Genomic DNA, 13832 nt, shown 5'->3' on the forward strand with positions numbered 1-13832 from the left:
TTTCAATGCCTGCTAGTTGTATAAACACTTCAATTTTGTGTATTTGCATAATATTTTCAAAATATTCTTCAATCAAATAATATTTAATTTAATAACCATTTTGGATTGTCATAACATTCTCTAATTTTTTTGATAACCGATTTTATGAAACAAATTATTTACTTTTTCACTACATACTACATTTTCAATTTTAGTTAATTTTTTGGCTGTGTATGTGTAATTGTGCAATAAACAAATTTTTACATTTTAGATTTTAAAACAGACATTATCAAGTAAAATTTGACTGTACATTAATAAACTAGAATGGTTTTATAACAAATTAAAACAACAAAGCAATAAAATTCGTAATAGTTATGATATTAACCCGGCGCATCCACCAATTTTGCAACGTATAGTAAAGTTTGCGTAATTTTGAAAATAGTGTATATATACACTTTTAATGCTTTTTAACTGCATGAACACTGCTATATTTGCATAGTAATAATTTTCTAATTTCAAGTTTCAAGAATATATCTGTTTGTTCTGAAAACTGTAATAATGACATCATCGAAAATGAATTTTTCTTCGCATTTGTATTTCAGTGTGTTTCATAAATTTGCAACGAAATAAATATAGATTTATAAAATTTGTCAAAGCTGCTGCAATTCATTTCGTCCAATATCCCTCCCAAACACAACGACAAATTTAATCTTAAATACGTCTCTCTGATCCAATTTAAATCCTTTATTGAGTCGCACTGATCCCTGTTTTTTCATTTCGAAAATGTCAAGCCGTTGTTTGTGCTTTGTCCACGCCTAATCGCCAAAGTTTAAAAATAGTGCCCCGAGTATTATTTACATCTTTCCCTAATTTCGCAAATTTGCAATTTAAAACACGCCGTGATGAATAAATTATCTCGCGAAACTTTAATCAGATCATCTGAAAGTTTGCAGTCTCGCGACGCCACTTTTTGTGGTCGTTAAAAAAAGGCAAAATTACACTTACCCGCCTTTTGCTCCGAATGTTCTCCATTTGGCGTTGCGTGCATTCGCCGATGCTCTGGGATCCCCAGAGTTCGATCCCGATTCGGGCGTAAGTGTACGTCATCGATCCGATCGGCACGACGTAAGTCACAAAGAGGAATCCCACGTTGTAGCTGAAACGTGACACTTGATAAAACACACAAAAAATATTTCAGTTTGTTGCGATCAATACGACTGGGCAATTAATCAAAGTTTGGGACAAATGCGCGATGTCAAATCTAACTGGAATTTATCTGGCGTTTGAATGCGCTTTTATGCTCCACCCTGTATGCCACTTACGCGTATTCCATCATCGATTCGTTGGTGGTGCCATCCGGCCACTCAGGATAACAAATCACTCGTTCCTCCCCATCTTTATACGGCATCGTGTATGTTCTGAAGAACATCAGGGACGGACTACCTATAATCACCCCCAGCAGCCACGTAGTCACTGCTAATAACACGGTCACAGTGCGGCCCATTCGCGGCCTTAGTGGAGTCATTATGGCCATGTATCTGTAAAGAATATCGAAGTAGTTAGAACGGGAAATTACTTACAATTTGCAACAAAGTGGCTTCAAAGAGACAAATTGTATTGTTTCGGTTTAAGGGAAATCGTTAAGTTTTTGTCTAAGTGGGGGCGAAATAGTTTTATACGCGAGTTGAGAGATTTATGAAGAAAATAAAAAGACGACAAGCATTAAAGATGGATTACGGCGAACAGGAAAAAATAAATGAATTGCTGCTATAACTTTGCGATGACGTTAAAAAGGGTTAATAAAAAGGGAAAATGGGACAAAGGGATGATTTGTTACGGTTTGACGAGCACTTAAAATGGATTAATGGGGAAAACTAGAATTTATTTAACGCTTTCGATACCCTTTAACCTGATTTATGTTTTAGTTTAATTTGTTTTAAATTTATATTTTAGGTTTAGGTAAGGTTTAATCTGGGGCTGACCGAATTAGCTTGAACTTTAAAACTATTTAGATGATATTTTAATCCAGAAAACAATAAATATTTGATTAGGATTAACCTTAAACTTTGTTTACAATTGCAAATTTTCCGACTCAAACGAGTCTTATTTTAAATATATAAACTTTAAGTTTTAAACTAACCACAAGTTTATTTCTTGGTTAAGCTCAACTCGACATTTCTACGCTTTATTGATCAATTTGGTTAGACTGAAAGTTAGATCTAAACATTGTCTTTAATATCTTTGGCTTTATGTATGGGCTTAAAAATGGGTTAAATAAAAAATTAATAGGTGTAATCTTGACTTTCTAGTTAGCACTGTTTCGAATAATAAATTTATTAAACGCTTTGTGGTACCCTTTAACCAGATTTATGTCGTTTAATTAAAAGCGAACTCTTAATCTATAAATATTAAGTTTAACCTTAACCCTAAAACTTTAATAGGTCTAGAATTTACAATTGTAAACTGTTTAGTTTAATTGGGTTTGAAGTAGTTTTAATAATACATAGATGTTAGTTTTTAAATTAAACCTACAATTATTACGCATATTTATTCATATGTTTAATATAAGGTTTAACTAATTTTAAAACCAAATTTTTTACGTTTTGGTTTAGATAATTTAGACGCAATTAATTATTCTTGAAAGAAAGTCGTGGTAAATTTACTCTAGTTTTTTTAATTAAAAATTTAAATGAGTTAACTCTAGAACTAAACCGGTTTATTTTGAACCTTACTTTTAAGAGTAAAACTAGAGTTAATTAAAAAGTTCGTGTGATAATCTTACGTTTTGATTGAAAGATTACCTCAGGAAATAGTTGTACAAATTTGAAATTTTATCGGATTGCCTGGAAGTATTTGAAAATATATATATATATATATATATATATATATATATATATATATATATATATATACATATTTGGAATTATTAAAATTATCTCTCGAATAAATAGAAATACTACAATTATTTTTGGAATTATAAGAATTACGGAAAGTATTGAGATTAACCTGGATTTACTATCGTTTATAATTACTTAGAACATTTGTGGAATTTTTTTCGACTTGGAATTAATTAACTTGGAATTCTTGATATTTATAGTTTTCGATTTTACCTAAAATTGCTTTGTTTTATCTTAAGCTAACTCTTTTGAAGTAACCTCAATTTAATTTAATTTAGATTAATTTATAGCTCTGTGATGTAATTTGTGTATGTATGTCAGTATAAAGAGTTAAATACTACTTTTTTTTTCTAGATTTTTATAGGCTTACGTTTTCTAGGTTTGACATAATTTTGATTTTTTTGTTTGAGCATCTGAGATAGCTCAAAAACGACTTAAGCTTCTGTTTACAATAAAATTTTCTACTTTAGACCAATTTCTTTTAGAAACAGTAAAATTTCTTGAGAAATACCCAAAAATTACTAATATTAATCGAAATGTTTTTCTTTATTGTTATTACTATTATTATTATTATTATCATTATTATTATTATTATTATTATTATTATTATTATTATTATTATTATTATTATTATTATTATTATTATTATTATTATTATTATTATTATTATTATTATTATTATTATTATTATTATTATTATTATTATTATTATTATTATTATTATTATTATTATTATTATTATTATTATTATTATTATTATTATTATTATTATTATAAATAAAATATATAGGTTTAAAGGTTTAAAGTTTACAGTATTTTTTTAAATGTACATTTGTCTTTAATTATTGATATTAAAAAATTTCAAATTAGTATAGTTCGGGGTGTTGTGGTGCAAAATGTGTCATTATTACCTCGGAGATTAGGGAGGTAAGTCCTTCATTACATATTTACCTGTCAATTGAGATGGACATGAGGGAAAACACCGATGCACAGACGGACAAAACAGCTATAAATTGCGAGATTTTGCAGTACAGTTCACCAAAGGGCCAATGCGAGTTTAACATGTAGACAAAGTTGAACGTGACATTGAGAGTCGAGACCATGGTATCAGCCACCGATAGATTCACTTCAAGAAAAAAAGAGAAAAAAAAAATCAAATAAATCACCCTTTTGTTTGACTTGTATCCAACTTACACAAAAAATAATTTGTAACGGTTCGCATCCTTTTATGCGAGAAAACGATCCAAATAACGATTAAATTACCACCTGTCGCAACAATCACCATGCCTGCGTACAGGATGCTCCACAGGACTTGTCTCCACACCGGCAGTATAAACTGGTTGCCACCTGTAGGTACAAGAAACAAACAAATTTATCATTTTTATCCTCCTTCAGACAAAAATAATACGCAAATCGCAAAAATTGCATTATAGTTATTAGTAGTTCGAAAACTGTTGTTATGCAACGAGTTTATGCGAGTTGCTTACTTAGATACCTGAAAACTTTAAGCGTTTTCGTATGAGTGTTATTCAAAATTTTTTGGAACATTTATAAGCATAAATAGAAAATAGAAAAAATAGTATATTACACTCGTTTATTATATGACTTAATTGTGGCACTCCTTCGTCGTGCTCCAAAACCAAACGTGCCACAACAGAACGTGGCACAAAACTCGTATAATAATATGCTATTAAAATGTTTTTTTGAAAAGCGATTGGTTTCCGAATTTGAAAATCGTCCCTCTATATTGATTTTTCAAAGTATGATTAAAATTGCTTAAAAGTTTCGTGCACTTTTGAGTATTAGAGAGCAATTTTGTACTAAAATGTAAATTTAAACGGAAAATCAATAAAATATTGGTCTTAAAAAACTCTTGATACTCCTTTCGTGTAAAGGTGGATTTTGCTGTTGGACAGCGCAATCGGGCGGAAAGTGACAGTTTTACGCACCTTCCTCCGTATCATTATAGCTGATATTGGTGGTGTAATCGTATTCCGATGAGTTATCCATGATGGAATAACCGGTCGTGTACAAGAATTCTTGTGTGAAATTCATCGTGCAGGTGGGCGGATGGAGTATTACGCGAAAGGCGAATTCCACGAGAGAATTTTCATCTTGTCACGGACCTCGAGATGCATTTCTCGAGAGAATTGGGCAGAGGGGTTGGCATCTGGAACAAAAATGGGGCTGTATTGATGTTTCATAGCTTTAGATTATAATAATACGAATATAATGGTGGCATTCTCAAACTATATTTGTTATACTGTGCGTTTTTTTTTAATTTTTGATCTGGTTATCTATGACAGTTACGCTAACTCGATGCCAACTGCGGAAATAAGGTTTCAACACAATTTTTTATGTTCTTCGGTAAACAATTTGGACATTTTTATATGCTGAAGTTATTTACGCATACAGGAATGTTTGAAATTAGCGCTATTTTTAGTACGTGATGATACGGTTAGATGGCGCCAGCTAGAAATTCATTGCCAACCATTATATTCCAATTCTATAAAATTGTTATTCTACGCACAATACAATTCACTGCTGGGTTACTGTCATGGATAACTAGATCATAATTTTCAAAAATCGCTTGGTACTGTTACTGTTATGTTACTGTTATCGTCTAACATTTGCGATTGTTTTATTTGCGATTCTGTAAAAATAAAAGTAACACAGTTTCCATTTGTTCAAAAATGTAATTTTGGAGATAATGGGAGGCGATTTTGACGTATGGCTTACTCCTTGTTCAAATATTTTATTCGAAATTGTCAAGAAGTTTTCATAAAATTATCATTTCGAAATTGGTATCGCAAAAAATTCTTCTGAGATGTTAAAAAAAGTGAAATCAAGGCGAAGAATTCTTTTGTTAATAATAAAATCACATTTTTTATGTGTCGGATTAGGTAATCAAATTGAATTCAAATTATTTTATTCAGTGCTGTACGGAAAATAAAAGGAAGAAACAGAATTTGAATAAAAAACAACTATTTCATGACATAAAATGTAATTTGAAATAAAAAATAAAAAATTAAAAATTTATATTTTATTTTTACGAAATAATTTAAGCAAAATAAAAAATACACAGTGTTACCGCTGTTATTTAACATAAAATGTTACTGTAGAAATGTTGCTAACAGAGGGTAACAAAGTTTACGGAAAAAGAATTTAAATAGTAACATAGTAACAGAAGTTACCATAAAATCTTTTGGATATTTTGAACACTTTATTCTATTCTATTATTTATACAAGAAGATTGAAAATATACTCAATTAGAGCAAGCTGTGCCTGCAGAACTTTAGCCAAATTTTACCCGTTTATTTACACTTTGGCCACGTTTTAGCCATTTATTTACGGCTAAAGTTATGTTGCCTTATGTTGGTTTTGGCATATGATGACTTTGTTTCCAACATTTTTTTTGAATCTGTAACTTTATTTCCAGCATTTTGAAAAATATGGAGCATAGTTTAAATGTTTATAAATTTTTTTATTTAAATTCAACAACTGCGCTCTCTAGCGACATTAACGGAACTATCGAAAACGGAACCGTTTTTTTATACGTCTTTCATCTCCTAACCTTCATATAACCGTAGTCTGGGCTGAAAAATGTAAACAGACAAATAGAGCTTTTGATAAGATGGTAAAAATGTTAAATGTTAATACAAAATAAAAAATAATAAAACACGGAAAAAGGAAATGAAAACTTGAGGTGTATTTTATTAGATTTTTCAAATTTTAAGATACTTTGTCTGTGCCTGCAGAACTTTAGCCATATTTTAGCCGTTTAATTAGACTTTAGCCACGTTTTAGTCGTTTATTTACGGCTAAAGTTATGTTGTCTTATGTTGGTTTTGACACATGATGACTTTGTTTCCAACATTTTTTTTGAATCTGTAACTGTATTTCTAGCATTTTGAAAAATATGGGGCATAGTTTAAATTTTTTTAAATACTTTATTTAAATTCAACAACTCTAGCGACATTAACGGAACTATCGAAAACGGAACCGTTTTTTTGTACGTCATTTCATCTCCTAACCTTTATATAACCGTAGTCTGGGCTAGAAAATGCAACCAGACAAATAGAGCTTTTGATAAAGTGGTAAAAATGTTAAATGTTAAAACAAAATAAAAAATAATAAAACACGGAAAAAGGAAATGAAAACTTGAGGTGTATTTTTATTAAATTTTTAAAATTTTAAACGACTTTGTAGCGGAATCATGCCAAGGTTGCTATTTTTACGGTTAACGTGATATAACCATTCATCAAGATCTAATCGAGATTAAAAATGAAATCGCGTGAAACAAATTTCCAACAATGCAGGTAAAATTTTTATAAGGTGATAAACGGAATTATTATTTTGTAAAATAATAGTTCGTTTGAAGGTGATTGTCACAGCAGAACTAAGTTTATAATTGATACAAATTTCTCGTCGTATTTTCTTGCAAGTTAATTGTGCCAAAAAATAAACGTTTAGGGAGTTATAATTAATCTAATTTTATGCACCATAAAGGTGTACCAGAACGAGGACGTTCTCTGGCTTTATTAGCACAAGGTTGCCTCAGAGCCAGACGACGGATCTTAATTAAAACACTAATGCAATAAAAGAAGATAAAATATCACTTCTCGAGCTTTTACCATCAAAATCTGGATTTAATATCTGATTCGGTTAAGTCTAAAAATAAATCAGCGATGACACTGACGAGAATCTCAGCCCCATTCCTCCAAAATCAATTACTTAAAACGTCCGTTTGAGACAACTTATCAAAATTAGAATCACCAACGTCGACAATAATTTTTTTCGCGTAATTGCAACCCGAAATTCAAATAAGTGACGTGAATTAATAGCAATTTTCCGCACGGTTTGCTCGTGTTAAACACACAACTAATAAAAAGTTGCGTGAATTCCGGTAAATAAATTTCCTCTCTTTAATAATCGTGACTGTTCATTATCGCGGAAACAAATTTACCAGCGAAAGCTTCTTGAAATTGCTTTGTGCAACTCCACTGAAGAGAATCATTTTGGGACAAAGATACGATACAGTTTTAAATTTTTTTGTAATTTTTGTTGACTGGAAAATCGGGACACCATCTTTTATTTATTTCTTTTGTGGAAGCAGTCTATTTAAATTTTATGCTTGATTTTAACAATAGCTTGATTAAGAGGCTGATGCGATTATTGGAAATTCCATTTGATTACAATAAAAGCAGATTCCTGGATTATTAGGGACGAAGTATTCTGGTAAATGGCAAAGCTGGTGTTAATTACATTTCGATCTGTGCCACACATTACTGGCTTGAAAACTAATTTTGTAATATTATGACTTCGTTTCCGTAAATTTTAATTCAGATTGATTATAAATGTTTTCTTCATCTAGTTGATGATGAAATTCTTTGTTCCGAAGCTTATTGTAGTTTTTGAATATTATTATTATTATTATTATTATTATTATTATTTGTATTATTATTATTATTATTATTTTGTTTGAAATTGATATACTTTGAACCCAAAACTTATTTTGTGATGATCTGAGATAGCTCAAAAAAGACTTAAGCTTTGGCATACGAGAAAATTTTTCATTTTAGACCAATTTCTGTTAGAAACAATAAAATTTCTTAAGAAATACCTAAAAATTACTAATATTAACCGTAATATTTTTTTATTACTATTATTGCTATTTTTTTTTTCTTCTTCTTCTTCTTCTTCTTCTTTTTATTATTATTATTATTATCATTATTATTATTATTATTATTATTATTATTATTATTATTGTTATTATTATTATTTTGTTTGAAATTGATATACTTTGAACACAAAACTTGTTTTGCGAGGATCTGAGATAGCTCAAAAAAGTCTGAAGCTTTGGCTTACGAGAAAATTTTTCATTTTAGACCAATTTCTGTTAGAAACAGTAAAATTTCTTAAGAAATACCTAAAAATTACTAATATTAACCGTAATATTTTTTTATTACTATTATTGCTCTTTTTCTTCTTCTTCTTCTTCTTATTATTATTATTATTATTATTGTCATTATTATTATTATTATCATTATTATTATTATTATTATTATTATTATTATTATTATTATTATTATTATTATTATTATTATTATTATTATTATTATTATTATTATTATTATTATTATTATTATTGTCATTACTATTATTATTATCATTATTATTATTATTACCACTTCAAGGTAAGAGTAGAGCCGTTAGACTATTGAGATCTATAAAAAAATATGTTGAAATTTATAATGAAATCTTTTTCTTTATTTTTGTATAAATGTGTAAAACAGTTATAATGTTTTTTTAACACCGTGTTATTTGGGCAAAATGGCTCAACGCATTAGAATTATCGAGTTCATAAACATCTAAATATTTTTGAGTAAAGAGAGTAATTGAAATTATCATACAATGATTTTTTATTTTGATAAATCATTTTTGCTACTTTAATTATTTGTTATTGTTGTTTTTAATTTTAAAGCTTTATAGCGTTATTTGGTTCGAATTGTCACTTATACCTAATAGAATTCACCAACGGCGTTTATAGAGAAATATTTCTGAATAGTGTACAGTTACGAACAAAAAGAATGACACCCCTCAAACCTCAGCCACAAATCTTTTGTATATGATACGGTTAATGTGTTCATTTGGTTAGTTTATAAATTAGCTAAATATTGTGTCAACTAGATAGACAGTTTGTAAACAACGTTGTTTGTTGAAATTTATGACTGTACAAACTTTGATATAACTTTAATATAGCTTTAAAAATGACGAATTTTTATTCAAATTTTAATCCCTTTCGAAAGGGATTTTCTACACTCTCTAGTAAGGAAAGTATCTTCCAAATTTCATGTTTCTAGGTACATTGGTTTAGTCGCTCACAGTACACTTTTATACAACGTGTTTTTAAATGATTCTCATCTAGTTAACTTTGAAATTGGTTTACATGTAAAAAAATTTATGCCGCTCTACTTAATTGAATCCTCTGTTAATAAATGTCAAATCTGTCAGTTGTAAAATTTAGTTAATTTCTTTAAAAAATTTCGTCAAAATGAAACTAAATTGTTACACTGTGCAAGAAAACACTTTTGTTATCGAAGCTTATTTCCGAATTGGAGACTTAATATAATATTCGATGTCTAAATGCCTATCATTAATTTTATAAAGCGGCATTTTCTGATTTACATGAGAAATTCACAGACGACTAGATGAGAATCATTTAAAAACACATTGTATATTGAGATAGTATAAGAATTTGTAACAAATCTGCTTCAATAAAAAATTCATTTGGCACTTTGTCTCAATTACCTCCCGACCTGTTTCTATGCAAAAGCTCGTTTTTCACTGAAACCGTAACAAAATACTGTAATAACACGCTAATATTTAATAATCCTAATCGACTCCCATATCATGTAGCTCACATCTAATAAGAACAATGTAAAGCCGCACCCTCAACGCCGGAACTTGAACAATATTTCGAAGATAACACTTTATAACTCTTCCGATTAAATTAGCGAACAGGCAGCTAATTACATCAAATTAATAACACACAAAAAAGAACAAGCTGAAAATACACAAAGAGAAACGGGCGCCAAATTACCAACTCGCGACATTTATTCGTTAGTGTGAGCAAATTATTTTAATTAAATTATGGATTTTTCGAACGCCCGGACGCCGCTTTTTGTGCCACGTGTTTATTTTAGTGCTGCAGACACAATAAGACGGCGTAAAATCACAAACCAAACTCCTCGAGCTAAGATCGAATCTGTTCAAACAAATATTTCATCGTCAACTCCCAAATATGCTAGATATTCATACCATCTGTCAGCTTCGTGCCGCATCAGCGAGTCACGGACTAGATAACAGAGGGAAATTAAAATTAAACAAAATTTAATTAACCCCTTCTCTAAGTTAACCTGGCAATAATAATGCTGTTGTGTTATTAAATCGCCCAAAAGCCCCATTTGAAACAATATTTGTTGTTCAGCCGAGTTATAAATCTCGGGAGAAAGGATCCTTTAATCCTCCTAAGACATTGGGAAAAGTTTCGCGTCCACTGCGACGTGAGTCAAATTTTTATCAAAAATTCATAATCCAGCAAAATAAATAGTTCGTCAGGGGAAACAATTTGAGGTGAATTTTCTTTGAAGTCGGTGGGTAATTAAGGAGACATTCTTGGGGAGGATCAAAGGACGCCAGGTAAGAAAAATTGCTTGACTAAAAGCGGAAGCTTTTTTAAACAAACGGAAATAAACACAACTTTGTTAATATTGATCTATAATGTAATCTGCTCGTAAATACTATTTGCTTTAATGTTGGAAGCAATTATAAACTGTAACAACTGGTAATATTCGAGCTATGAATTACGTCCTTTCATTATTTTATCATCCCGATTAAAAGTTGTGGAACACATACTACATTAAATAAAAACTACTCACATTTTGCATTACGCTATTATTGTTTTATGATTAAAATTTAAATAAATTGATTCCCAAAAGTAATGCCACTAATGTGCATTTTCAATTACATCAAACTTTAATTAACATTTAATAAATATAAGTTAATAAAGCAGATTTTGGCGTATTTTATACACGGAAATTTTGGGTAAAATAATTAGTTTTAGCTTAGTTTTTCTAAGCAAAAGTGAAGCTTATTTTGTGTTATATGAGCGTTTTCTCATTTCTATGCAAGAGATCATCTGTGATCTGTGTTTTTAGGCAAGAAATTGTCTAAAATTAATCACTCATTTTAAAACTGGTATAAATAATAATAATAATAAACTACTGTGAAAATTCAAGTGGCAGTTTTAAACAATTTTTTACGTATTTTTTCAGAATCAAAATTTTGATTAATTAATATTTATTTTATTATAAACAAATCTAGAAAAATTCTGAAAATAATTGATATGCACTGAGAAAAAATAATAACCGTCGCTAGATTCGGTGATAATAATTTTTTGAAATGTATTTTTGGCAGTCTGATCTTCTATTCACATTTTTTTATTTTTTTAGTTTTATAGTTTTTTTTAATTTGCACCTTGTTTTCAAAGTCTTATTATTTCTTTACATTTTTTAATTTTCGAAATCGTGTTATTAGGCATTAGCTAAATCTTTTCTTTAGTGTCATTAATTTTTTTTTGTTGATAATATTTTAAGCCTTCTTTTTAATATTTGAATCCTAAATTATAAACACTATTTTAAAACACGTTTCTGATACCAGCCTGTTTCCACGATTTTAAAACACGCTTTTCATAGCAACGTGTTTTAAATTGAAATGTTCCAACAAAAAAAATTAATAACACGAAAAAGCTCAAATTTCTTGTATGTTTAGTCTTTTCTTTAGTGTCATTTTTTTTGTTGGTAACATTTTAAGCTTTTTTTTAATACTTGAATCCTAGATTATAAACACTATTTTAAAACACGATTCCGATAGCAAAGTGTTTTTACTATTTTAAAACACGCTTTCTATAGCAATGTTACAACATTTTGGTGTTTAGGTATGCATACGCTCGCATACGCTCGTTGCATAACGCATCCCTGGAACTTTAAGCTTGTATTTTTGCACTCGTATTATTAATAATAACCATAAAAGAAGTTAGTTAATCTAAAATCTTTAAAGATATGTTTAGAGAACTTAATTTTTAGTATTAAACTAAACTACAGTCACGATAAAAAAAAAATGACATCCCTAAAACCGTCGCCACAAAACCTATCGAAATGATAGTGTAAACTAGCTAGACAGTTTGTAAATTGAAGGGTTTGTTGCAAATTTTTGATCTAAAAGATTTTAGTTGGACTTTTGCTATCGGGCCCGGTTGACAGGGGTGTAATTTTTTTGATCGTGACTGTACATTTTCCATCTTTGAATAAAAAATCTAAGGCATTATATTTAGAAAAATAGAGTTCTGGGAAAATGAATTTCCAAAAGTAATTTTCAAAATTTTAAATTCTCAAAAAAATGTTAAGACTTTTTCTACGTATAGCTAAAGATATACAGAGTGTATCAGAAATACGTGTTTAACAAATAAAATTTATTTTTATTTGTAATTTTTTAATAAAAGCTTTGACAATTTACTTATAAAATGATGTGATTAAAAAAATTAAACATTTTAAAATTGGCTGAAGTTAGGAAAAGATAGTTAAAAGTGTTGTAGAATAGGTCAAATAATTGAAAAACAAAACTCAATTTTTTTCGTGGAACTCGAACTAACGAAATTTTTCGTTGAAATAAAAATCAAAACCTTTGATAAAAATGTTTGGAAATAAATTGAGTTGTAAAAATTTCAGAAAAATAGTTTTTGCTCACCGAATTGTTAAAAAATAAGCTTTTGCTTTCAACAATTGTGACTCGTTTTAACTCGTCAATTTTTTTATAAATCTTGACAATTATTGCGGTCTGATTCCGTTATTTAAATAAACAATTGGTGTAATTTTCGAAATCGTAGACGTAAATTGGAACCTTGATGACATCGTTTGTTGCATTTTATCTCGGGCTTGTATCCCGTTGTAATAAGATTAAAATTTGAATCTTTTGTCGTGTCGTCGCGAATAAACCTCTCTAAGCCCATTAAAAATCCGAGCCATCAATTTTCCATCTTCCGTTGTTGAAACATCTGTAAATAATCCATCCGATGTAAATAAATCTCTTTGTGAGCGCACTTGTCTAAGTCTTAAAAGCCTCATGCCCGGCTTAAACTCCTCTCTTTCCGCCCTTCGTTAAAATATTAACCTTCTAATACCTGCATGTCGTGGGAGATATAATTAGTTTGGTCCTCATATGCTGACCCTGCACTGACGTCAGCGAAAGTGCCAGTAAATCCCTCAGGTCGTCGAAAATTCTCCCTTTTAATAACGTCCCCGAAGCACGATAATAAAATAAACCGCTCATTTCAACTATTTATAAACTATTTGGCGAAGTCGTTAAGCGGAATTAAATATTTATAGAGACAAATGT

General features: G+C 29.4%; 1 protein-coding gene across 6 annotated transcripts in view; it reads right to left on the reverse strand.

The window, feature by feature from the left end:
* The window catches only part of LOC658644 (tachykinin-like peptides receptor 99D), a 76746-nt gene that overhangs the window by 14534 nt on the left and 48380 nt on the right, over positions 1-13832 (reverse strand). For all 6 annotated transcript variants that reach the window (XM_064357729.1, XM_015978332.2, XM_008196305.3 and 3 more), the window contains 5 exons: positions 4826-5046; positions 4071-4223; positions 3828-4002; positions 1302-1517; positions 985-1135 (listed from right to left, as the gene is read on the reverse strand). In XM_064357729.1, the coding sequence (XP_064213799.1) occupies positions 985-1135; positions 1302-1517; positions 3828-4002; positions 4071-4223; positions 4826-4931 (801 nt within the window). In that variant the 5' untranslated portion in view covers positions 4932-5046. The remainder of the gene's footprint in view (positions 1-984; positions 1136-1301; positions 1518-3827; positions 4003-4070; positions 4224-4825; positions 5047-13832) is intronic.

This window comes from Tribolium castaneum, chromosome 7, assembly GCF_031307605.1.
Source record: "Tribolium castaneum strain GA2 chromosome 7, icTriCast1.1, whole genome shotgun sequence".
Taxonomy (NCBI): Eukaryota; Metazoa; Arthropoda; class Insecta; order Coleoptera; family Tenebrionidae; genus Tribolium; species Tribolium castaneum.